Below are 27919 nucleotides of genomic sequence, written 5' to 3'. Positions count from 1 at the left end.
CCCACTTAAAAATACACAAAGTGAAAAGTTTTATATGAGTGTTTACCACAATTTTTAAAAAGAGCATTAAAAAAAGTAAGACAAAAGTTAGAAATTAAGCCACATAATAGAATTAGACAAAGTTATAGATAATTCTTACAAATCAGTAAGAAAAATACAAACCAAAGAAATTCTTAAAAATGGGTAAATAATGAAAACACTAAATTTACAAAAGAAAGCCTCACAGCCAATAGACACAGAAATATGTTTAATATCTCTACTGACAAAGGAAATGAAAATTAAAATAAGCTACCATTTCATATCCATCAGACTAACAAAAATCTAAATTTTGCAGATGTCAGGTCACTAGAATTCCTACACATTTCTAGAGGGAGTGTAAACTGATATAATCATTGGGAGAACAATAATGCAATATCCAATCATGCAGAAGATGCAAATACACTCAGATCCTGCAAATCTACTTCCTAAAAAATACCCAAGCAAACATTTATAATAATGTTCAATGTGTCTTTTTTATAACTATATGCCATCAACAGGAAAATGAATCTATACAGTTGACCTTAAACAACAAGGGGGATAGGGATGCCAAACCTCTGTTCAGACAAAAATCAAAGTATAACTTATAGCTGGCCCTCCATATACAGTTTCTCCACATCTACACATTCAACCAACAGCGAATCATTGTGGACTGCAGTATTTACTACTGAAAAAAATCCACATATAAGTAGATTCATGCAGTTCAAACTCATATCGATCAACTGCATTTTAAAATTGAAGAACTAGAGCAATTTATGCATTGTCACAGATAAACCTTAAAAAATAACGCTGAGAAGAAAAGTTGCAGGAGATGCAGAATATTATAACCATCTACCAAAGCCTTTGACTGTGTGGATCACAATAAACTGTGGGAAATTCTGAAAGAGATGGGAATACCAGAGCACCTGACCTGCCTCTTGAGAAATCTGTATGCAGGTCAGGAAGCAACAGTTAGAACTGGACATGGAACAACAGACTGGTTCCAAATAGGAAAAGGAGTACGTCAAGGCTGTATATTGTCACCCTGCTTATTTAACTTCTATGCAGAGTACATCATGAGAAACACTGGGCTGGAAGAAGCACAAGCTGGAATCAAGATTGCCAGGAGAAAAAGCAATAACCTCAGATATGCAGATGACACCACCCTTATGGCAGAAAGTGAAGAGGAACTAAAGAGCCTCTTGATGAAAGTGAAAGAGGAGAGTGAAAAAGTTGGCTTAAAGCTCAACATTCAGAAAACGAAGATCATGGCATCCGGTCCCATCACTTCATGGGAAATGGATGGGGAACAGTGGAAACAGTGTCAGACTATTTTTTTGGGGCTCCAAAATCACTGCAGATGGTGAGTGCAGCCATGAAATTAAAAGACAGTTACTCCTTGGGAGAAAAGTTATGACCAACCTAGACAGCATATTCAAAAGCAGCAACATTACTCTGCCAACAAAGATCCGTCTAGTCAAGGCTATGGTTTTTCCTGTGGTTATGTATGGATGTGAGAGTTGGACTGTGAAGAAAGCTGAGTGCCAAAGAATTGATGCTTTTGAATTGTGGTGTTGGAGAAGACTCTTGAGAGTCCCTTGGACTGCAAGGAGATCCAACCAGTCCATTCTGAAGATCAGCTCTAGGATTTCTTTGGAGGAAATGATGCTAAAGCTGAAACTCCACCTCATGCAAAGAGTTGACTCACTGGAAAAGACTCTGATCCTGGGAGAGATTGGGGGCAGGAGGAGAAGAGGACGACAGAGGATGGGATGGCTGGATGGCATCACTGACTCGATGGATGTAAGTCTGAGTGAACTCCGGGAGTTGGTGAGGGACAGGGAGGCCTGGCGTGCTGCGATTCATGGGGTCGCAAAGAGTTGGACACGACTGAGGAACTGAACTGATGAAATTTTTCTAAAGAATTTTAAAACACTAAAAAGTGACCTTACACTCAAAAATACTATGTTTATCAGTAGTAAAAAAGTATGTAAGGGAAGGATATACTCAACTTTAGCGTAATGGTTACTTCCAAGAAGGAGAGTACAGAACAGAGAAAACGTTAGAAAGTGAGCTTCCTCTGTAGGTTTTATTTCTTGGGGGGTTGAGGAGGGGCTAAAGCTAGTATGAGAATTAAGATCTATTAAATCTGGACCATGGATATAAAGGTTCATATATTATTTCTAAAACTTCTAAGTCTAAAATGTAATTTTTAAAAGCATCTTTAGAAATAATGGATTGGAAGCAAGCAGCATATGATTATTCTTTCCACCATAATAAGTTAAATGGAGTCAGGAGACCTGGTTTTAAACCTCTGCTTGGACTAAAAAGCCTGGCGCGCTGCAGTCCACGGGGTCAGAAAGAATTAGACACCTCTTAGCAACTGAACCACCACCACCAGCACTAAGCTACTTGACAATGTGGAAAATTAATTTCTTCAGAGCTACAACTTTCTTACCTGTAATAGAAGCAACCCATCTCATAAGGCTGTCATAGATATAAAATACCCAATAGTAGGCATTCAACTATAGGTAGTTATCATTTTAAATTTGCAGTAAAAGAAAAGAACTAAATGGAGGGAAATGGCAAGGGTTTTGAACGCAATGAACTTGCCTCACCTTTTCAGAATTACATAGCAGAACGTACCATTGATGTCAGATGTATGCAACTACCACTTTCTAGCTTCCAAGACCCAATTTTAAAATAGGGATTTTACAAAGGAATTCAAAATTACACACCACAGTATTACAATCTGGATTCCATGGTCCAGTTAAAGGAGACCAGAGTCATGTGAAGAAATCCAAAATAATCCCACTGTCTCCTTAAGAAAGACTAACCAACATTTGCAGAACTAAGTCCAAATATACTTTTGCATTCCCCTCGGCCACCAGTCCCCATAGGTTATTTACACACAAAGAAACATTATCAGAAGTATCAGTACTAAAGTCCCTCATCACCTTCAGCCTTTTCTCGAGCCACATTCACACAGAGCTATCACTGAACCATTGAAGGAAATTTTTATGATCCAAGGACAACAATAAGCAGAATATGAAAGTATAATTAATTCAGACATCTTCACAACTATCCACTTACTGAATATTCCTAGCACTGCTCTAAGCACTGAAAAGACTCTCTTGATCTCCTATTTTGAGAGAAGAAAACTGAAATAGTGCTGTAGGTATTAAGCTGAAAAGCCAGGACTGAAATTCCAAAGCCCACACTCTTAATCACTAAGCTAAACTTACTACATTATCCTTGGGAAACTAAGTATCTCTGCCTCCTGGCAAACTTAAGTTCTCACACCAAGACAGAAAAGCAGAATATATTTAAAGATTAATGCAATTCTCAATATTGAATGACATGTCATCTACTGTTGTAATGATACAGTTATATTAGCATTCAACTTTTATAGTATTGTTTATGAAAAATATCATCTCATAAAGCAATCATATATAACAGCTGGAGTAAACTGGTATGCAGAAAACCTGGACGAGGGGGCTTCTCTGGTGGCACAGTGGTTAAGTATCTGCCTGCCAATGCAGGGTACACAGGTTCGATCTCTAGTCGGGGAAGATCCCACATGCTGCAGGGCAATGCGCCCATGTGCCGCAACTACTGAAGCCTGTGTGCGTAGAGTCTGTGCTCCTCAACAAGACAAGCCACTACAATGAGAAGCCTGAGCCCCACAAGAAAGAGTTGCCCCAAATCGCTACAACTAGAGAAAGCCCACATTGAGTAACGAAGACTCACAACCAAAAAAACAAAAATCTTATTAAAAAAAAAACACAGCCCAGGTGAAGTTCACCATTAACCAGATCTAGGTGTCACTGAGCAACAATCAATCTATCTAGGCTTCAGTTTCCTGAACTTACAGGTGAGGTTTTTCACCTAGATCTAAGGCCTCTTTCAACTAAAACATTCAATGCATTTTAACACATTCTCTAGACACTGTTAATGTATTTTCTGAACAAAGGCTTTGAAAGGCAGCTTTTGAAAAATCTTTAAAATTAAATCATATAGTATATGCTCTTATGTCTATCCTTTTACTCAAACATATCCAAAGCTAACCTGTGTTATTAAAAATCAGGAAACTGACTGAAAAGGGGTGGGTGTGGGGATTCTGACGATGCTGGTAATATTAACATTGTTTGTTTTGGGTGTTGGTCACACTTTTATCATATGTGCTTTGTACATTACCATTTATTATTTTGACCTGAAAAAGGTGGCTTTCCTCCAAAGATAACTTGTGTGTTCTAACTCCATAACTATGTTTGTGTATAATAGAGCTGTGCAACCTTTGTATGTTTCCAGCTTAATTTTGTCCACAACTCCTGCTCCCTAACTCCAATTCAGGAGTCTACAGAAGAGATCATTTACTTATGAATTATACAGCATTCCTGTAATTCTTTTAAGACTGTCTCCTGAAATTCAGTCTTAACTTTCCTTTGGAACCGAGCTCAACAACCTCTCTTCCTACATACACACACCCTCAGAATTCCCACAGCACTGATTCTCTCCATCATTTTTATCTGTCTCCAACCAAGTAAGTCTTTCAGGGTTGTTTGCAAATATCCTCAATAAATGCTGATAACATATTTACTGAGAAATAAGAAAACATATTCTTTACAAAGGGATGATCTGCAAAGGAATCCCAGATGATTGATAGATAGATCAAAGCCTTTAAAAAATTAAAAAAAGAAATGCACTCCAAGAGCATTACTTGGACAGGCTTTTAATTTTTTTACCTCAGTCAATAACAAACCCAGAACCTCATAAGGTTAAGCTACACTGAACTAAAAACTTACATAGCTGTAAAAAATCGCTTTTCTACTCGTAAAAAATTGTTCAAATTCTAGTTACATTAGTTTATAGCAGGAAATTTCACCTTTGTCTTTAAACTAGAAAGGAAAAAGTTTAAAAGAAAAAGATAATAATTAATTGATAAACCAGGGGCAAAGTCTTAAAAACAGAACACTCAAAGCTAGTAGTGAAAGTGAAAGTGAAGTCGCTCAGTCGTTTCCGACTCTGCGATCCCATGGACTGTAGTGTACCAGGCTTCTCTGTCCATGGGATTTTCCAGCCAAGAGTACTGGAGTGGGCAGTAGTCATGCTATATTAATTTTTTTGTACCGTTACTGTCCATTCATCTTTTAGATAAATTATACTACAAACTCTATATAGTTAACTGTCTTAAATGTTCTTCTAAAGAGTTCTGTCTACAGCAGTGCTTCTCAACATCTGACAAAGTATGGAGACATTTTTAGTTGACACAATGGCAGGGAAATGGTAGGGAGGTGGGAGGAAGATTGCCTGTGCTATTGGCATCTAGTGCTCTTAGTCAGCGATTGTGCTAAACATCCTACAATGCACAGGAGAACCACCCACAACAAAGAAGTCATTACCTGCCCCACACGTCAACAGTGCCAAGGTTGAGAAACCATGGTCAACAGAAATTAAAAGACTTCCCTTTAAAGATTCATAACTACTTCTATACAGAATAGTCAAATACATAAAATTTAAAATGACAACAGGTACAAAAATCCATTTAAATACTTAAGGGAAATTTATACAATAGCAGTTTTCATGAAACCAATTTGTTAATGCCACATATTTAAATATTCCCTATGAGACTCCTAGAAAATGTTAGCAAAGTGCAGTTACAATATGAAAAAAACTACAGGTACCATACAGGACGAGAACAAACAAGCGTATGTGGACTGATTTACGGGCATTTTACTTCAGTGAACTTCAAAGTTTAAAATATTTCGCATACTGAAATGCAAGCAAACCTTTAATTACAGGTAAAGCTTAACGTTTAAACAATTAAATTAGGCTGCATTTAAATCTTTTAATCAGTAATACAAACCAAGTTCAATTATTTTTAAATAATTAAAAGTATGCCTACATTTGACAAGTCAGGACAGCATGGTATAATATAAACACAAGCAAACTTAGATCTAAATCCCAGAGGTGTATGTTTGCAGACAAATAATTTAACTTCTCTGAATCTCAATTTTCTCATCTAAGAAATAAAAAATCTAATTCAAGGACCTGTTCTTGAGAATTAGCAGTAACGTATATAAACAAATGGAGCTGCTAGTTCCTTTACAAATGGTGGTTGTTAATACCAGTAACAATTTATAATAAATAATAATATAACCTATGAGTACAGATTATAGCTTTACTCCGTCCTCATAAGCTACAATTCACTTATGTAATTCAACTAAAAATACACCTATTAAGTGTACTGTAAATCAATTTTCTATTCCTTGCAACTTTGAAATATTACTTCTACAGATTTAAATAAATTAATATCTCAGACAATTGACAGATTTTCAAACACAGTCTCATGGAAAAAAGGCCTACATGGTTTATTTATTTTCAGTAAATAACATATTAGCATGACTCAAAATTCAAAAGGATTCTTTTGATCCCTGTTGCCCCAGACACCCAATTCTTCTACAGAGAAATAATGTTACCAATTTCTCCTTAATCCTTTCACCTATACAAATACACATACTTCCCTACTTCTGACACTAATGGTGGCCTCTTCTCACTGATTCTATCCTGTACTTTCCACATTTAATTTATCTTGAGGCTGTATTTTATTTAACAACACACTCCAACAGTGGCCATTTACAACTTCTTACCGCCAGATGTAAGCTATCTTTACAAAGACACTTAAAAGGGGGAGGGGAAATCCTTAAAATCAATCAATATTCTTAGTAAACACAAAAATATGAAATAAACTTTGGTAAAATGAAGATTTACATAGATGACATGAGGAAATACTTATTATACCAGCCACTCAAATACTGCATTTACATACATAAAAAGGAAACATGTGGACTGTACTTCAACGTACTGAAAATAATCAACATAATACACCTATAGAATTGGACTTAAGTATCAATGAAATAAAATATATTGGTGAAAATAAAGCTATTTATTGGTTATAAATTCCAATATTACATTATCTGTAATTAGTTGAATTACATTTCCTAAATGTTCTTTCTGGAAGAAGTTTCATTCCAGATTTATAAAGACACTGTTCTTAAAAAAATAATTTTCCTGTTTGGATTTTGTTTTCTTCCTCTGAAACACTACGTCACTTACTTGAAACAAGGTTTCATCATTGCTTATATATAAAAAGCTGTATTATTTTAACAGTATGCATTACTAGAGCAATACAAGATTTCTTTTAAACTTCAAGTAGTAAGAATATCATGGTGAAAAGTCACTTCACATAATGCAGAGACTATACGAATTACAAGAGCAGTGACTACTTCTAAGTAACAGAAAATAAAGCATTAAAGTCTTATACTAAGTTTCAGGCTTGTACAACCGTACTACAGAAGAAATGTTCTAGGCTACTGGCAATAATACTAGCTGCAAACTTTCATTAGGAAGATATATGTCAAGTATCCTGGAAAATCTTTTCTTACTAAAGAAAAATTTAGAATCACTGTCTCACTATATATCACAGTGCAGGTATTTATGATTCTTTTTCTGCACTGTACCACAAAAACACAAAGTCATCCTTCCATTCAGAGTTTTGGCACTTGAACAAATACAGAGGTCAGAGTTCATACACATGCTCTGTAAAACCAATCATTACTTATATACTATTATATTCAATAAATCTGCTAGGATTTGGCATTTTTAAATAATTTTAAAGAATCTCCACGTCTAACGGTAAAGACACAAAATCACTTCAGATTCAGTGGCACAAATAAAGTTCAAGTGCTTGCTATCAGACTTGTCAATAACTCATCACATACTTAGAATGCTGAATTTCACAAATAAGAGAAAAGCACAAATAGCAATATATTCGATAATGATATTTGACACCTTGAAAATAACCATTCAGTATTTTTAATCTTTGTTGAGTCCAAGGAGGAAAGACAAACTAGCATTCCTGTTGATTATGGGTGTGAAAAATGTACTAGACTTTCATAATTTTGAGTCAAATTACCGAAACATTTAAAATATATTAACAAATGTGGCCAATATCAGCGTACCTAAAATTTCTACAGGACTGAAGAGCAGTAGCTTGAGACAAAAATGTTTCATCATTTCAGATATATGTTGGAATAAACCTACTTAATAAAGAAACATAACAATGTATTAATCTGAAATCTCTGGTTTTTAAGTAGGACACTTTTTCAAAAGTAAGAACTAACTATGGGGACATCATAATGAAGTTTCATGGCACAAATGGCACAACACAACAGTGTCACAGAGGCATTGTCTTAGGACAGACTCTCTCATCTATAACTTGTAAACAGTATTCTGAAATAAGCTACTCATACACTCCACTATTTTTTCCTAATCTTAGCTAAAAATATTTAAACGTATTTCATATACCGAACGTGCCTTTACCTAGTCAAAAAGCTTCAGATGTCAATCGAAAAAGAGGCCTAGAATGTCGGAGTAAGTGGAAATGAGATAATACTCTAATATGGAATTAATTTTCTATCTCAGGTGAAAATTCCCTTATCGCCCACTCAAATAAGCTAGTACCCCATTAGGTCTTCTCTTTTCTCCCAACACCCAACCGAGAGGGAGTTAACTCCGAACATCCTTCTCTCATCAATCACTCCTTCGGTAAGGAAAGGAGGGTGGCAGCCAGACCGGCTATAACCCAGAATACCCTGAAAAGTGTGGGCCTTTGAGCGACGCGGCTCTCCGGATCCAGTTACCACCTTTCCCCTTCCCCCAACCCACTTCCCGGGTTTTCTCAGGCTCGGCCTGCTACCTCCCCACCCTACAGCCACACTTCCAGCTGTTGCCACTGCCGTGGGGCGCTCTCCAGAGCTCACCCCCGACGATAAGCGCCCTTTCTCCATCTGCCCCTTAAACCTTATTCCTCCCCAGACCCCCCGCCCGCGAGACCGTCCAGCCCAGGGCCCGGGGAGGGGAGGGGAAGGCGGCGGAAGGAGGGGGAGACTGCTGCTTCCCCACAGGCAGAAGGGCGGCCGCAAAGAAGGCCAACCGGGGGTTACCAGGGATATCGGGATTGCCACCGGAAGGGCCCTCCCGCCCTGGGCTGATGTGGGGGACGTCCGGGAGTTCATTTCTGACCTCCTCGCTCTTCAGCACCTCCTTGAACTCCCGCTTGATTCGCTGCACCGCGATGTTGGCCATGTCTCCGCCCGCAGCTGATTCGTACCCGCCTCCTCCGCCACCGCTACGACCACCGCCACCGCCGCCACCTCTTCCTCCACCGCCTCCTCCCCCGGCGATTCACACCCGAGCACACGAACGCTGCCACTGCCACCCCGGCCGCCGCACTATCTTCAGTGTGGAATCACCTCCGCGCCCGGCCACCAAAATGGCGCCGCGTCCGCGCATGCGCACGACGCTGACCCGGCCCGGCGGCGCAGCCGCTCCCGTTGTAGCCCCATACGCCTTAGCCGCGAACCTGCGCCGCGCTGTGCGGCGCGTCTCTGCCTGAGCTGCGGCCGCGTGGCTCCGCCCTGTCGGCGTCTGGAGCCAGGAGGGTGCGGCTTCCGCGCGGGCCAGGGCTTCCCGGGCCTCACGGGTCGTCTCCGGCGCCTCCGCCCCTGTACGAACGTAGGTGGTACGGTGGAGGCTTCCAGATCTTCGCCTCTAGCCGAAGGTTCGAGTCCAACCTGACGGGTCCACGCGGCCCCTCTTAAGCTTGGAGCGCCGCCCTGACTCAGCCAGACCACGGGCTTAATGTATCCGGCTGTGTCTAGTGTCGGAAAACACTGTCCGGGAACTCGGTCTGGCCCATTTTCTGTTGGTTCTGAAAAGCCACTGCGGTTCGTTTTTGTCCTGCAGCCGTTACAGTTCTATTACTGCAGTCATCCCAGGATCTTTCCAGGTACAACAAATCATTACATTAAGTATGGTCATTGTTGTATCTCAGTTGTAATTGAGACCGGGTCTCAGTGGAGATGCCTGAGATGAGTTTAGAAGCCAGATGTTGATCTTTGGCCTACTTAGATAATTAATAACAAGCCGTGGAACTAAAACCATAGCTTTAAAACTTGAATGTACATCAGGATCCCTGGAGAGCTTAAGAAAAAACAAAAGAGTGTAAGGTGGGCCTAATTTGCATTTTTAGCAAGTTCCCAGGTGCTGCTGCTGTGCTGCTGGTTCAGAGACCACAGTATGAAAACCACTGAACTAAGATATGTTCAGTAACTGAATATATAGGGAAAACTGGAGAAACCTATCCCTCTTGGGGAGGAAGGGCAGCTTTACTTCTTTAAGCCTAGAGTCTACAACAGTGGCTAGTGCTAGTAGGCACTCAATGAATATTGAATGAATAAATGAGTAAAGAGTAAATGTTTTAAGTGGGAAGTAAATTTGAAAGGCAATTTAAAAGTGGTTTTTAGGGCTTCCAGTAATATGGTTCTGATACTAAGGGATGCTTTGAGTAGGAAACATTTTGTAATAAATAATATTTATTTAGAAGTTTATATTTCATGCATTTCTTTCACCTAACTAATCAGTAAAGCATCCTGTTAGGAAAATATCACAAATTCACCGTCTTAGCAAAAATTACCAAAATTGTGGCAGTAAAAAAAAAATAAGCCCCTTGGGTATGAGTCATTCAGTGGAGGAACATGGCGAGAAAAGAATTTCTTGAACTGCCGCAGGAACCAAGAGGGGATTTTAAATTCCAGCCCTCTTCCATACCTTGGTTTCTCTCTTCAACCTTGGTTTCCTCTTCTGCAAGATAAGGAAGCTGGATGAGATGATCTCCTCCAAGTTTTAAGAGTTTAGAATTCTAAAGCATCTGGAAACATTCCCCTAAACGAAAGAACTATAAAAACCCTTCCAGCAGAGCCCCCTAGTGGTCCTAAGGCGAACCAACTATACATGTGGGTCATGGCACAATAAAATATGGTACAATGTATAAGTGTTGCCATGCTATGTGTATTTGTACCAGTACATTAAAAATAATTACTTCAATATGTGAAAAAACTTTTTGAATACTTTACCTTTATCACTTTAATTCAGTCCCCAATATTAATCTTGGCGCTTCAAAGAAATTTAAAACACTCAAATCACAGGGGAACTAATTAGAAGGGTATGCTAATTTCTTTGGGGAAGAGAAGTTTGGTCATTTTTAAATGCACATAATCACTGGCCCTGAAATTCCACTTTCACTCCATTTTTACAGTCCTTCCTATTAACAGAATATGAGGCAACTGCCAATTAACTGACATGAGGCAATCCTCAAAATACGTTTTAGGGAGAAAAAGAACACTACGCTGAAAGTGATGTGGTATCCTGGATTGGACCCTGGAACCAAAAGGACATAACTAGTGAGATCTGAAAAAATTTTGTAATTTAGTTAATAGTGTAACTGTTAATTTCTTAATTTTGACATGGTATTATGATTATGTAAGATGCTAACATTAATAGAAGTTAGTATAGGGTATACAAGATTCTCTGAAACATTTCTGTAAATCCACAATTATTCCGAAAGAAAAAGTTTACTTTAAAAATCATTATTAGGACTTTCCTGGTGGTCCAGTGGCTAAGGCTGCATGCTCCCAATACAGGGGGCCCAGGTTCGATCCCTGGTTGGGGAACTAGACCACACATGCCTCAACTAGGAGTTCATATGCCACAACTGAACATCTTGCATGCTGCAACTAAGATCCAGTGCAGCCAAATAAATAAATAATTGCTGTTTTTAAAAAATTACGACTCTGTCCAGATTGTGTATAATATACCACCGTTTATGTGAGGGAAGAAAGGAATATGTTTGTGTATATGCTTGTGAATCCATAAAGTATCACTGGAAAAATACATCAGAAACTGACAGCAGTGGTAATCTCTGAGATAGCAGTTTAAGTTCCTTGGGGAAGGCAAAGTGGGAGACTTTTCATCATGTATCCTATTGTATGTTTTACCTATTCATATCTAAATTTTTAAAAATGAATTTCCAGAAAGCATGTTATAATCTCTTCGCTGATATAAGTTAGTCCTGATTACTTCATTAAATAAATAAATAAATAAATATTGAATGCCTACTGTGTGCCAAGCATGATCTAATCCCTGGAGGCATACCAGTGAACATGATCAAAAAAACCCTCAAATGGTAGGATTTACATTCTAGCAAGGATAAGGAAATACTCATCTCAGAGTATAGTCTGCAGTCACCTGGGAAGAGGGATCCCTGAGATGTCGGCAATGCCTAAACTATTATCAAAATAAACCTAGGACATTATTTTTCTTTTTACCGTGTTGATGTAAAAGCAGTGTTTGTGTGTTAGTCGCGTCCAACTCTTTGCAACCTCCAAAGGATCTTCCCAACTCAGGAATCGAGCCCTGGTCTGCTGCATTGCAGGCAGACTCTTCACCGTTTGAGCTACAGGGAAGTCTTTTTTAAAAAATGGTATAATGGTGCTGTAAAAGCAGTAGTGAGCAAAAAAATTACTGTGCTAGTATGTTACTAAACTCATCCACTCACTATTTAAAACTGTCTTTCACTTTAGAATGTCTTCACTGAAGCAGTCGGGATTATTAGTTATATTAAACCTCAGCTTTCAAGTAAAGTCTCAATGTTTTGTATGATACATGGAAAGTGAGTTTCCCTGGTGGCTAAGATAGTGAAAAATCTGCCTGCAATGCAAGAGACCTGGGTTTGATCCTTGGACTGGGAAGATCCCCTGGAGAAGGGAAAGGGCGACCCACTCCAGTATTCTTGCCTGGAGAATTCCATGGACAGAGGAGTCTGGTGGGCTACAGTCCATGGGGTGGCAAGGAGTCGGATACGACTGAGCGACTCTCACACACACACAGGAGAAGGATACATAAAGGACTTCTGTATACCAAAGCTCATGGTAAAGCACTTGTACAAAATGGTTGAGCTGCAAGCTGAACTTAATCATTTTTTTCATGGAACACCATTTTCCCTTAATGATTGAGACAAACAACTTTTCTTAAGAGTTGGCTATTTGGCAGATGATTTATCAAAAATGAACAATGTAAGCTATCACATCAAGGAAAAATAACTGACAGAATTTGTTAAACATGATAAATTCAAGCTTTCAACTGAAAAAGTTTTACAAAACATGTCTGCCACTGTGACTTGATAGCTTACCAAAATGCTTAAAGACCTTTCTGATTAAATTGGGTGATATTGACAAATGTGATTACTAGAAATTATACAATGGAGTACGTCAACATTTGGAAGATCTTCATAAATTAGTGAGGTAATAATTGGTCCAAATACCAATGCGTAGTGTTACAAAATCATCATGGGGAAAACATCCATTCAAGGATCAAGACAAAAAAAAAAAAAAAGGATCAAGACAGGCTGATGGATTTTAATGTAACAGTACAAAAAGTTCATAACATTTCAGCTAACCTTTGAGAAATTACCACTTGTCTAGATTTAGTGTAGTGTTAATAATATCCGCAGTTATCTGAAAAGGTTATTAAAATATTCCTTCCCTTTCCAATCTGCATAAGGCTAGATTTTCTTTATGTACTTCAATCAGAGCAACATGTGCAACATATTGAATGCAAAGGCATATATTAAAATTCAGCTGTGTTCCATTAAGCCAGCATTAAAGAGATTTTGTTTTAGAAAATAGTTATTTTTCACTGAAGTTATACTATTTATATAAGCATATAATGGATTTTATTATAGTTATTTATTAGTAAATATTTCAGTAATTTCTTAGTTTTAATTTCTAACACAATGCCCTTTAACTAATGTAAACAAATGCTTTTTGGAATCCTCAGTATATTCTTTAAGAGTATAATGAAGTACATTTGAGCATACTGTACTATTTCCCAGGTGTCACAGTTGGTAAAGAATCCACCTGCCAATGTAGGAGACTCAAGAGACACTGGTTTGATCCCTGGGTCAGGAAGATCCCCTGAAGTAGGAAATGGCAAGCCACTCCAGTGTTCTCGCCTGGAAAATTCTGTGGTCAGAGAAGTCTGGTGGGCTACAGTCCATGGGGTCACAAAGAGTTGGACACAGCTGAGCATACACCACCGCTTGGTCCCTGGTGCCTGTGACTGTTTAAATGTACTGCTGAAGCATGAGATTTAAATCTAGAAAGTTCTCCACTTTCAGAATATATAGTGTATATAAACATTATTTATTTAATAATTATTTATTGAAGTGTGTGAAATTGGTTTTAGATGTATGGAGGAAAGTTCATCTGCCAGCTCTCTGCTGTCTCTAACAGAACAATGTGTTTTGATATGTTGATTCGCATAAAAAGAATTGTGGCAAGGCATAATTGTGCTTTGCTGACCGCTGATAATACTCCCCTACATTGGAAACAAGTAAGTCTTCCTTTTTGTAGCTCCTGCTAGTTACTATGAATGCTCTACAGATTCAAATATCCTGTTCTATATGTAGAGGAACATTTTTTCCTACAGCCCTCTCCTGACCTTGTGTTTTGCCAGTTTTTTTGATACTTTTTTCCTTTGTCCCTCACCGCTGCCTATTCTATCCAAGCCTCTCACTTAACTCTCCTTTTGAAACACCCAGTCATAATTCTAAGGTCAGTTTGCATTTTTTCCCCCCTCTTTCACTGAGTCCTACCCTTCCCATCCTGTTAGCTCCTCTCCCCGACCACCCCAGCTGGGATGACGAACTCTAGCAGCAAGAGTGGAAACCAGCATTCAGATCCACAATTGAACTGTTGAACTTAGCTCCAGGCCAGTGGGCACCACAGTATTGATTGTAATGCACACTGTATTATTTCAACTATAGAGAATAGATCAGAACCCCCACCACTGTGGCTTTCAGCATATCTGTAGCATGGCAGGGAAAGCTGTTTCAATAGCACAGAATAATGTTCCCTTGCCTTAAATTACCTTTTCTTCCTGTCAGACACAGAGGCTGTTTAGGTGGGAGATTTTTAGGAAAGGACCTCATAATTCCACTCTGTCCAAGGAATATGCAACTACAGCTGGGACATGGTTACAAGACCTTCATACTTCATAGTCAAGATACCAACCACCTTTCCGGTAGACTGCCCTCTGCTGATCATCCCAATTATTTTTGCTGAGTTCCTGAATTCCTTTCTGTCCTCTAAACCAGAGTGCTCTCTTTTAGACCCTAGAATCACTGGGTCTCCAGTGAAAGATCCCAATCCTCCAGAGGCCACTCTTCAAATTCCTCTTAGTTGTCTCAAAGACCATGAACTAGTCAACATGGGACTTCCTGCTAACTAAAATCCACAACTAACTTCTACCTACCTAGTCCCTTGATTGTCAATTACCTATCGTTCATTCAGAATACAGATTTTGACAAATCATATAAGCCTCATTAAATTGGCCAGATATTCTTTGTTTGCTCCTCCAGATCCGCTCTCCACTATACTCTGTGCCTCTGGATGCTGGAAGTATGGGCTGCCAAGGAGCTTACTACATGTACAAAGCTTTCTTACTTTCTGGATTCCAGTAGGACACAGCCAGTGGAATGCTCTGGCAGGAGATGAGGCCAAGGGTTAACAATGCTACCTTTCCCTCCCAAAGGCCACAATTTCAATAGCTCTTTCCTTCAGCTGCGGGCTTCCCTGGTGGCTCAGACGGTAAAGCGTCTGCCTGCAGTGCAGGAGACCCGGGTTCGATCCCTGGGTTGGGAAAATCCCCTGGAGAAGGAAATGGCAACCCACTCCAGTACTCTTGTCTGGAAAATTACATGGGCTGAGGAACCTGGTAGGCTACAGTCCATGGGATCACAAAGAGTTGGACATGACTGAGCAACTTCAGTTTCAGTTTCCTTCAGCTGCAGCTACAGCTACTGCTATAGTTCTTTCAAGATTCCAGGAATTACGGGCTCCTATCCTTTCAAGCCTGGAGGCACCAAGAGCTCCCTGCTTTTGTTAGCCTTTGCTAGCTTCCTTTAACATTTTGTAAACAGTCTCTTGAACAAATTCTTCTCATTAACCACTGACTTCCTGCCGGGACCCTGTCTGATAGACCAAGGTACAACCATAATTCCCTACTCTCCTGAATGTGGTTGCTCTTTAGAAAAATTACTAATCAATCTCTCCTGCTCTACAGTCTCTAAATCAGGATTATTTTGAGGAACTCAAAGTTACAGTTCTCCCCACTAAGGTGAAACTCTGAAGGGTCAGCTGAGGCATTGCCTTATGAACAATAGATCAGTATCTTTCCCTTAATTGGTGCTCCCTGGAGTGGAGATTCACACCCGCTTTCCCCTCTCTACAGCTGAGCATTCAGCTGTACTATCCAAAGAAATGACTCCTTTCCAGGGTTAACAATTCAGCCTCTATCCAGAGGCTTGGGGAAGCATATGCAAAAGAATTCCCTCATAGGTCCTGAAGTTAGCAAGGCCCACGACTTAGACACACTAAAGAAACATAAGGAAAATCATAATTTAAAGTAGCAGAAGACATGTTTATTATATAAACATCTCAGCAAAAGCACTGTGCTCAGTAAAAACTGTATTTTACTCTTTTTAAAACGATTTTGATGTATTAGCCAGTAGTATGAATTTTTATCCGCTTTGGCCCAGCCGCTTCATTCATTCTGGGGCTATTGGTAATTCTCTGCTCTTCCCCAGTAACGTATCGGACACTTTCAGAGATGGGGGACTCGTCTTTTGGTGTCATATCTTTTTGGCCTTTTATACAATTCATGAGGGTCTTATGGCAAGTATACTGAGGTGGTTTGCTTTCCCTCCTCCAGTGGATCACGCTTTGTCAGAGCTCAGCTGTGACCCATCAGTATTAGGTGGCCCTGCACCGCATGGCTCACAGCTTCATTGAGTTACGCAAGCCCCTTCACCACAAGAAGGCAGTGATCCATGAAGGGGTTTTGCAGTCAGTATGTCAGCAAATCTGGAAGGCCTATTAGTGGCCACAGGACTGGAAAAGGTCAATCCTCATCCCAATCCCCAAGAAGGGTAGTACTAAACAATGTGCTAACCATCGGAAAATTACACTCATCTCCCGTGCTAGTAAGGCCATGCTTAAAATCTTGCATGCTAGGCTTCAGCATTATGCGAACCAAAAACTTCCAGATATCCAAACTGGGTTTGGAAAAGGAAGAGGAGCTAGAGATCAAATTGCCACATTCGCTGGATTATAGAGAAAACAAGGGAGTTTCAGAAAAACGTCTATTTCTGTTTTCATCAACTACACTAAAGCCTTTGTGTGGATCATGACAAACTGTGAAAGCTCTTAGAGAGATAAGAATACCAGGCCATCTTTACTGTCTTCTGAGAAACCTATATATGGGTCAAGAAGCTACAGTTAGAACCCTGTATGGAACAACTGATTGGTTCAAGATCAAGAAAGGAGTATGGCAGGGCTGTCTGCTGTCAGCCTGTTTATATAACCTATATCTGAGCACATTGTGAGAAATGCCGGGCTGGATGAGTTACAAGCTGGAATCAAGACAGCAGATGATACCACTCTAATGGCAGAAAGTGAAGAGGAACTAAAGAGCCTCTTGATGAAAGTGAAAGAGGAGAGTGAAGAAGCTAGCTTAAAACTCAACATTCAAAAAACAAAGATCACTTCATGGCAAATAGATGGAGAAACAATGGAAACAGTGAGAGACTTTATTTTCTTGGGCTCCAAAATCACTGCAGATGGTGACTGCAGCCATGAAATTAAAAGACGTTTGCTCCGTGGAAGAAAAGCTATGACCAACCTAGACAGTATATTAAAAAACAGAGACACTACTTTGCTGACAAAGGTCCACCTAGTTAAAGCTATGGTTTTTTCTGTAGTCGTGTATGGATGTAAGAGAGCTGGACCATAAAGAAAACTGAGCACAGAAGAACTGATGCTTTTGAACAGTGGTGTTGGAGAAGACTCTTGGAGAGTCCTTTGGACTGCAGGGAGATCAAACCAGTCCATCCTAAAGGAAATCAGTCCTGAATATTCATTGGAAGGACTGATGCTGAAGCTGAAACCCCAATACTTTGGCCACCTGATGCGAAGAACTGACTCATTGGAAAAACCCTGATGCTAGGAAAGATTGAAGGCCGCAGGAGAAGGGAACAACAGAAGAGGAAATGGTTAGATGGCGTCACTGACTCTATGGACAGGAGTTTGAGCAAGCTCCGGAAGTTGGTGATGGACAGGGAAGCATGGCGTGCTGCAGTCCATGGGGTCACAAAGAGTTAGACAAGACTGAGTGAATATAAACGGAACTGACTACACCGATTAGAGTTTCAGATATGTCTAGATTAGTGTGTAGACGAAGCACATTCGCTGCTGAATGGAATTATTTTTAAAAAACATAAAGGTTTGTTCGATATTTTAATATGTATTTGGCTGCTCTAGTTGCAGCATGTTGGATCTTCCATCTTCATTGAGGTATATGAACTCCTAGTTGCAACATGTAGGATCTGGTTCCCTGACCAAGGATCCAACCTGAGCCAGGAGCACCAAATCTTAGCCACTGGACCACCACAGGAGTCCACACAATGCCTTATTCTTGACACTGGATAATTAGATTTTTAGATTTCTGCCATTTTATAAAACTAAGTACCAAGGGTTTCTATAAAGGCTCTCATTAGACTTCTTTGCAACACTTCATTACAGCTTTTTTTTTCGTTTTGAAATTTTGGTAAAAAAAGTTAAAATTTTGGTAAAAAAAAATTTACTATTACTCATTTTTAAGTGTACTTTTCAGCGGCATTAAATACACTCACGTTGTTGTTGTGTAACTATCACCACCATCCATCTCTGAAACTTTTCCATCATCCCAAGTTGAAACTCATGTCCATTAAAAAATAACTCTCCATTCCTCCCTCTTTTCAGCCTCCAGGAACAGTATTATACTTTTTGTATCTATGAATTTGACTATTCTAGTTACCTCATGTAAGTAGCATCAGACAGTATTTGTCCTTTTGTGTCTGTCTCATTTCACTTAACAATATTTTCAAAGTTCATCTACATTGTAGCATGTTACCAGACTTTCCTTTCTTTTCAAAAGAGAGTAATTTAAGATTCCGTTGCACATATATGCCACATTTAGTTTATTTGTTCATCATCAAAGGACAACTGGATTTTTTTTTCGTCTTTTAGCTACTATGAATAATGCTGCTATGAACATGGGTCTACAAATTCTCTTTGAGACTCTGCTTCAGTTCTTTTGAATATATACCCAGAAGTGAAATTGGTGGATCATTTGGTAATTCTGTTTAATTTTTTGAGGAACCATCATACCATTATCCACAGTGGTTGCACCATCTTAGACTTCCACCAGCCGTGCAGCAGGGTTCCAGCTTCTCTACATCTTTGTCAACACTTTATTACTTTGTTTTGTTTTTTTTAAACAATAGCTATCCTAATGGGTGTGAGGTGATATCTCATTGTGGTTTTGATATGCATTTCGCTAGTGATTAATGATGTCAAGCATCTTTTCACGTGCTTATTGGCATTTGTATATCTTATTTAGAGAAGTAAGTATCTAGTCATGTCCTTTGCTCATTTTTGAATCAAGTTGTTTGTTTTGTGTTGAGTTGTTGGAGATTTAAAATATATATATTCTCAATATTAATCCCTTATTCAGATAGATGATTTGCAAATATTTTCTCCTATTTTGTGCATTAACTTTTCTCTAACTTGATAGTGTCCTTTGATGCAAAAAAAGTATTACATTTTGATGAAGTCCAATTATTTTGTCACCCAGGCTTTTGGTGTCGTATCTAAAAAATCATTGTCAAACCCATTGTCATAAGATTTTCGTCTATATTTTCTTCCAAGACTTTTACAGTTTTTGATGTTTTATAGTTTTAGTTGTTTAGCTGTCTTTGAGCCACTTTTAGTTAATTTTGCATTTGGTATAAGAGTCCTACTACATTCTTTTGCATGTGGATATCTAGTTTTCCCAGCATTATTTGTTGAAGAGACTATCCTTTCTCTCTTGAAGGGTCTTAGCCTTGTCAGATACAAATACACTTGACAGTATATTTGAGGAATCATCTCAAGCTTTTAACCACAGAAGGTTAGTCTTATCTTTCTTTCCAGGCAGAATTTTAAATTTGAATAAATGCCACTATAATTATCAACCTTATGGATGTTCAAGTAACTATAATGCAAGAGATCAAGTTAGATGAAAGGGATACATGGAGAAAAAAGATATGGCCTCTGGTTATGAAACTACCTATTTATTGGGGGAGATAGAATATCTCATTTAAAAATGACTACAAATACAGGATAGCATATGCTAATTTTAAAATAAATAGCACAGAAATTACATGTCTTGAGAATTCAGAGCTTGTGGTTTTAGAAATGGATTTTAAGCATTAAAATACCAGTATGTGCACACATATGCACAGCAGTGTTATTCATATTGGGCTTTCCAAGTGGCGCAGTAGTGAAGAACCTTCCTGCCAATGCAGGAGATGCAAGAGACGCAGGTTGGATCAATCCCTGGGGTTGAGAAGATCCCCTCGAGTAGGAAATGGAACCCCAGTCCAGTATTCGTGCCTGGAAAATTCCAGGGACAGAAGAGCCTGGTGGGCTTCAGTCCGTGGGGGTCACAAAGAGTCAGACAGAACTGAGCAACTAAGCACATTATCTATATCAGCAAAAAAATGGAAGTTATGCAAATGTCCATCAGCTGATGAATGGATAAACCATATGTGATCATATTGAATAATGAAATATTATTCAGCAGTTAAAAGAAAGTGGTGACTGCCACATGGATGAACCTTAAAAACATTATGCTAAGTGGAAGAAACCAGTCATAAAGGACGACATATTGTGTTACTCCATTTTTATAAACTGCCAAGAATAAGGAAATCCATACAAAACGGGAAGTAAATTACTGGTTGCCTAGGTCTGGATGGAAGGGGAGGAAGAGAGGAGGGAGGAATGGAAAGTGACTGCTAATGGGCATAGAATTTGTTTTGGGGCTGATGAGAGTATTTTGAAACTGATTATGATGGTAATTATGCAACTCTGTAAATGGTTGAATTGTATGGTATGCAAGTTGTATTCCAATAAAGATGTTATTTTAAAAATAGCCTCACCAATCCCATCTGTCCAGGTAAAAATGTGAATTTTATATGTGAACTACATCTCAACAAAGCAGTTATTACAAATGGAAGAAAAGAGGACTTGCCTGGCAGTCCAATGGGTAAGATTCTGGTCTTCCAATACAGGGGACACAGGTTCAATCCCTGGTTGGAGAACTAAGATCCTGCACAGCGAGGCAAAAAAAAAAAGAAAACATACCAAAGATTCGAATCAGTAATCCAGAAAGAACTATAGTCTGGGCCAGATGACCTGTTTCTCTTAGGTTTATAAAATCCTATCTAAAGCAATGCAAGAGTATGAATTTTTAATATCTGAGACAGTGGGCAATTATTGAATGTTTTTGTTCAAGGTAATGATACAATTATATGTTTTAGGAACATTGATACTGATGCCTCTCATTAGGCTGGACTGGAATGGAGAGGGACTGGAAGAATAAAACTTGCTTAGGTAGCTATTAAATTATTCTAGAATAGTAGTTTCCAAATGCTGACCAACAGTGTCAACATCACCTAGGAATTTGTTAGAAAGGCAAATTCTTGGTTCCCACCTCAGAGCTAGAATCAGAAACTACCTTAGGGTCCAACAGTCTGTTTTAATACATCCTCTTGGAGATTCTGATACAGGAAAATATTTGAGAATATTTCTGCTCTAGGAGAAAAGTAATGGGTATCTGAGAGACAGTGGTAATGATGTGCATGGAGAAACACTTGTAATACATAAGTAATGTATTTCCAGTCAACTATTTGAAAATAAAGGCAAGAAGAAGGAAGCACAGAAGATTCACAGATTTTCTTTGGTATCATTAACAGATATAGGGAGGAGAGGTGGAGGTGCTAGTATAGGAAGGAGACAGTGAGTTCAAACATTTACATTCTGAGCTGATTTATGAAGTGGACACTGTTAATTGCCTGTCCAAATTCAATTCCCTCACCTGCCCCATTTCCTTCTTAGCTAAGTCCCTTTTTGTTCAAGTGTTCATCCTCCATGTGGCCATGTACTTCAGGGAGTCTGGGCACCTCCCTAAGACCCAAAAGGTGACTGTTGATTGATAGTAGTTACAGTTGCATGTTCTATAAGTCTAATTCTGGTCAGTGAGCAATGAGGGGAGATCTGCTGGAGTTCTGAGATGGGAGAAGGAGATTTCTTTAAAGGGACATAAATCCAAGTCATTCCTCTTTTCCCTACCTCTAGGTTAGCTGACCCACACAGTCAAAGGTTTTGGCATAGTCAGTGAAGCAGAAATAGATGTTTTTCTGGAACTGTCTTGCTTTTTCGATGATCGAGCAGATGTTGGCAGTTTGATCTCTGGTTCCTCTGCCTTTTCTAAAACCAGCTTGAACATGTGGAAGTTCATGGTTCATGTATTGCTAATGCCTGGCTTGGAGAATTTGGAGCTTTACTTTACTAGCGTCTGAGATGAGTGCGGTAGTTTGAGCATTCTTTGGTATTGCCTTTCTTTGGGACTGGAATGAAAACTGACCTTTTCCAGTCCTGTGGCCACTGCTGAGTTTTCCAAATTTGCTGTCATATTGAGTGCAGCACTTTCACAGCATCTTCTTTCAGGATTTGAAATAGCTCAACTGGAATTCCATCACCTCCACTAGCTTTGTTCGTAGTGATGCTTCCTAAGGCCCACTTGACTTCACTTTCCAGGATGTCTGGCTCTAGGTGAGTGATCACACCATCATGATTTTCTGGGTTGTGAAGATCTTTTTTGTACAGTTCTGTGCATTCTTGCCACCTCTTCTTAATATCTTCTGCTTCTGTTAGGGTTAGGGTTCAGGTGTGGAAAATTCTGAAAGAGATGGGAATACCAGACCACCTGACCTGCCTCTTGAAAAACCTATATGCAGGTCAGGAAGCAACAGTTAGAACTAGACATGGAACAACAGACGACTGGTTCCAAATAGGAAAAGGAGTACATGAAGGCTGTATATTGTCACCCTGCTTATTTAACTTATATGCAGAGTACATCATGAGAAACGCTGGGCTGGAAGAAGCACAAGCTGGAATCAAGATTGCCGGGAGAAATACCAATAACCTCAGATATTCAGATGTCACCACCCTTATGGCAGAAAGAGAAGAAGAGCTAAGGAGCCTCTTGATGAAAATGAAAAAGGAGAGTGAAAAGTTGGCTTAAAGCTCAACATTCAGAAAACTAAGATCATGGCATCCGGTCCTATCACTTCATGGCAAATAGATGGAGAAACAGTGGAAACAGTGGCTGACTTTATTTTGGGGGGCTCCAAAATCACTGCAGATGGTGACTACAGCCATGAAATTAAAAGACACTTACTCCTTGGAAGAAAATTTATGACCAGCTAGACAGCATATTAAAAAGCAGAGACATTACTTTGTCAACAAAGGTCCATCTAGTCAAGCCTGTGGTTTTTCCAGTAGTCATGTGTGGATGTGAGAGTTGGACTATAAAGAAAGCTACTGCTGCTAAGTTGCTTCAGTCGTGTCCAACTCTGTGCGACCCCATAGATGGCAGCCTGCTAGGCTCCTCTGTCTCTGGGGTTCTCCAGGCAAGAATACTGGAGTGAGTTGCCATTTCCTTCTCCAATGCATGCATGCATGCTAAGTCACTTCAGTCATGTCTGACTCTGTGCGACCCTGTTGATAGCAGCCCTCCAGGCTCCTCTGTCCACAGGATTCTCCATGCTAGAATACTGGAGTGGGTTGCCATTTCCTTCTCCCTAAAGAAAGCTGAGTACCGAAGAATTGATGCTTTTGAACTGTGGTGTTGGAGAAGATTCTTGAGAGTCCCTTAGGCTGCAAGGAGATCCAACCAGTCCATCCTAAAGGACATCAGTCCTGGGTGTTCATTGGAAGGACTGTTGTTGAAGCTGAAACTCCAATACTTTGGCCACCTGATGCGAAGAGCTGACTCATTTGAAAAGACCTTGATGCTGGGAAAGATTGAGGGGGCAAGGAGGAGAAGGGGACGACAGAGGATGAGATAGTTGGATGGCATCACCAACTCAATGGACATGGGTTTGGGTAGACTCTGGCAGTTGGTGATGGACAGGGAGGGCTGGCATGCTGTGGTTCATGGGGTCGCAAAGAATTGGACATGACTGAGTAACTGAACTGAGGTTAGCTGAACTGGAACTGCTACAGCCATCTCATTACTGTAAGGGTACTATTTAACAGTGTTCTGATAGTTCTAGACAGTTCAAAGTTCCAGGGAATAGAAGGAACATTTTGAGAATTTACTTAGTGTCAGACATGCTCAGGTACTTTACACATGTGATTATGTTATTAGAATGTAAGTTAACTTTTAACCTCATAATAACCTCATTTTGCAGATAAGGAAACTGAAAGATGGCAAATTAACGTGCCCCACACAAAGTTAAATACTAGGAAATGAAAAAGGATTCCCACAGGTCTTTGACTCCAGAACTTACACCCTTAACGTCAGTGCTCAACTTACAATGATCAGAAAACAGGGGACAAGATTGTAATTATTTGTAGATACTATGACTGTTAACAAAAGGAAAATATTAATGAAAGTTATTTAGAAATATTGAATTCAGTATGTATAAAAAATTAACTGTATAAATCTCAACTAAGTAGAGCTGGAAGATCAGAATGGGGAACTCTCATGCCCTGTAGTGATAGCAGAGCCCAATAGGAAGAAGAAAGACTCTTTTTTTCCTGTAAAGGACTCAGCCAATGAAAAGCTAAGAACTCTTTGTTTATTATAGCCCTTCCAACTCCTTTTTCAACCTACAAACTTGTTCTCCTTCCCTTGCCATGAGGAGGACTGTTTGTGGTTGCAGACCCCAAATTGCAATAATATTCTAATCCCAGATAAACCCATCATTGCTGAAGAGATATCTGGCAGTCTGTTTGTTTTAGGTCAACATTTTGGTGGCCCATACAGGGACCAGAGAAGACCCTGGAAGACCCTGGAGCTGATGAGCAAACAAGTGCAGAACCTTCAAACGGAGCCCATTGTCACTACTTTTCTCACTGATCCTGAAGTTTGGCAGTGCATCTTTCTCCTGGATCCAATCTCACATCCTGTTTACATTTTGAAAATCTTCAGGTTTCTAAGGTTTTTTTCTTCCAGGGTAAGTCTTGGTTCTGTATTCCAGTACTTGTTTGGCCCTTCATTCTGATTTTTTGATCAAACTGTTTGAATTAAAACTAGCTGAAATCTCACTTGGCTCATTCCTTTGGAAATAGAAGCTGCCTCATGGAAATTGTACCAGGTTTTTCAGCTGGAAACTGACTTTAAAAAGCATTTCACCTGGCTCCTCCAGGACCAAGCTCTTTCCTTAGAATTGATTGTGATTAACTTGGAAGCAGTTTGAATTAGCTGTTTGAACAGTAAAATCTTTGAGTGTTTAAAATCATTTTTTTAAACTCTAGAGAAAAACCTCTAAGAATTGAGAACCCAGTTATCTAAATATTTTGAGGGTGCTTCCCCCAACAGGGTTCCAGCTGATTTTGTTTAAAAGCAATGGTCCTTGCTCATGTGTCTTCTAACTAAATGGGCTGTCTTGCCCAAAGGCAGTTTGGAATACCAGTGGCCATTATGGGGAGCTTTTGAAATTCTCAAACTTAATTTCCTTAAAGCCAGATTTAATTACGATAGCTCAAAAATTCCCAGACCTAAGTGGAATGCTTATTTGGTATTTTGGGGCTTCCCAGCATTATCAGGAGTCTCCATAAAATTTCCACTTTAAATAAAACTTTAAAGTGAACTGAGACAAACAGTTAAAGATAGAATGGCTCCCAAAGCTTCAGGCTCTTCCTTAACTTTTTTGGTCTCAGGCTCTGCCTCCAGTGCCATCTCGTCTCTCTCCCTCTGCCCCTTTTGTCTGGACACTACCGGTGGCACCATCTTCCTACTTCCTTTCTGTTACTGAAAGCACACGGACTGAAACCGCCCACCCTGGCCAGACACCATAGTAACTATTTACATGGAGTTGTTTTACAACAGGAGGTCCTGGTAAGGAACGTGGAACTAAGCTACAACCAAGGTAAAAAGGTGACACCATGTGTCCAACCACCTCTCAGAATCCTCGCTGGCATCCATCTTGGCTGAACAATGCATGCACCACCAGGAAGGACTCTGAGTCAGAATGATTCGCCAAAGACAACCCAGTGACTAATCTCATCACCATAAAACCCAAGACTGTGAGCCATGTGGCAGAGCAGTTCTCCTGGGTTCCCTTACTCTCCTGCTCTCTGCCCAGACACCCCTTCCCAATAAAACCTCTTGCTTTGTCAGCACATGTGTCTCCTTGAACAATTCATTTCCGAGTATGAGACAAGAGCCCACTTTTGGGTCCTGGAAGGGGTCCCCCTTCCTGCAACAAGTGGTGACTCTGGTGGGACTCTTCTTCGCTGTGACTGATATCCTGACCACTTAGGGTACTTAGGAACCAGCTTGCCCACCAATGGACCAGACCCAGCAGCTGCAACTGGGACCCTTTTGTCTGTGGTCTCCTCTTGATGTGGACAACTGGCCAGAGTGCCCCAACAGGGTAAGGAATAAGAGACTTTATTGACCACTCTCCCGATCCCTCTCTCTTTCCTCTCCTTCAGTTCAGTTCAGCTCAGTCGCTCAGTTGTGTCCGACTCTTTGGAACCCCATGAATCATAGCACGCCAGGCCTCCCTGTCCATCACCAACTCCCGGAGTCTACCTAAACTCATATCCAACAAGTCAGTGATGCCATCCAACCATCTCATCCTCTGTCGTCCCCTTCTCCTCCTGCCCCCAATCCTTCCCAGCATTAGAGTCTTTTCAAATGAGTCAGCTCTCCAGATGAGGTGGCCAAAGTATTGGAGTTTCAACTTCAACATCAGTCCTTCCAATAAACACCCAGGTCTGATCTCCTTTAGGATGGACTGGTTGGATCTTCTTGCAGTCCAAGGGACTCTCAAGAGTCTTCTCCAACACCACAGTTCAAAAGCATCAATTCTTCAGTGCTCAGCTTTCTTCACAGTTCAACTCACATCTATACATGACTACTGGAAAAACCATAACCTTGATTAAACGGACCTTTGTTGGCAAAGTAATTTCTCTGCTTTTGAATATGCTATCTAGGTTGGTCATAACTTTCCTTCCAAGGAGTAAGCATCTTTTAATTTCATGGCTGCAATCACCATCTGCAGTGATATTGGAGCCCATGTACTTTGCATATAATTTAAATAAGCAGGATGACAATATACAGCCTTGATGTACTCCTTTTCCTATTTGGAACCAGTCTGTTCCATGTCCAATTCTAACTGTTGCTTCCTGACCTGCATACAGATTTCTCAAGAGGCAGGTCAGGTAGTCTGATATTCCCATCACTCAGAATTTTCCACAGTTTATTGTGATCCACAGTCAAAGGCTTTGGCATAGTCAATACAGCAGAAATAGATGTTTTTCTGGAACTCTCTTGCTTTTTTGATGATCCAGCAGATCCTCTCCTTAACCTTTCCTATCCTACACTTTTCTTCTAGTCCCCCAGTCCTGCACACAGAAATCTGGTCAAAGGGCCTCAGCCTGAGTTGAGGCTTGTAGGCTGATCACCTCCTGTTGGCAGAGAACTCAAATTCTGCTTCTGTTCTGGTCTGGTTTCTGGTTTGAATTCTGGTTCTGTTGCAGTCTCATCTGGTTTCTGGTAGGGCCAAGTTCCTCCCTTCTCTGGAGGTTCAGTGTAAAGTTCCATAACACCTGGTTGTCTGCAGGTGGCAGGAGACGTCTGTAAGACCACCCCTTTTGCCCCCCTCTCCTGCCTCCACCTCCCTTTTCTTTCAGTCTGGTTTCCTTTCCTCTCTTTGAAATCTTTGAGGACCTGAGATACTTTCTTTTATTCTGTTAGTGCTTGCATCTGAAGTTCTATGTCTCTATAGCAGGCTTTCTGAGAGACTAATCTTGCATTTAAGGGAGTGTCTGATTGGGGCTGCCAGGTC

At 40.0% G+C, this 27919-nt stretch overlaps 1 protein-coding gene across 1 annotated transcript in view; it reads right to left on the bottom strand.

Moving 5' to 3' along the window:
• Positions 1–9277, bottom strand: part of UBE2K (ubiquitin conjugating enzyme E2 K) — a 69665-nt gene extending 60388 nt beyond the window's left edge. The window contains exon 1 of the mRNA XM_052642072.1: positions 9100–9277. Within this exon, the coding sequence (XP_052498032.1) occupies positions 9100–9162 (63 nt within the window). The 5' untranslated portion in view covers positions 9163–9277. The remainder of the gene's footprint in view (positions 1–9099) is intronic.
• Between the last annotated feature and the right edge of the window lie 18642 nt (positions 9278–27919).

The sequence above is a fragment of the Budorcas taxicolor genome, chromosome 6 (assembly GCF_023091745.1).
Source record: "Budorcas taxicolor isolate Tak-1 chromosome 6, Takin1.1, whole genome shotgun sequence".
NCBI lineage: Eukaryota > Metazoa > Chordata > Mammalia > Artiodactyla > Bovidae > Budorcas > Budorcas taxicolor.
This window is presented reverse-complemented; position numbering and strand designations above follow the sequence as displayed.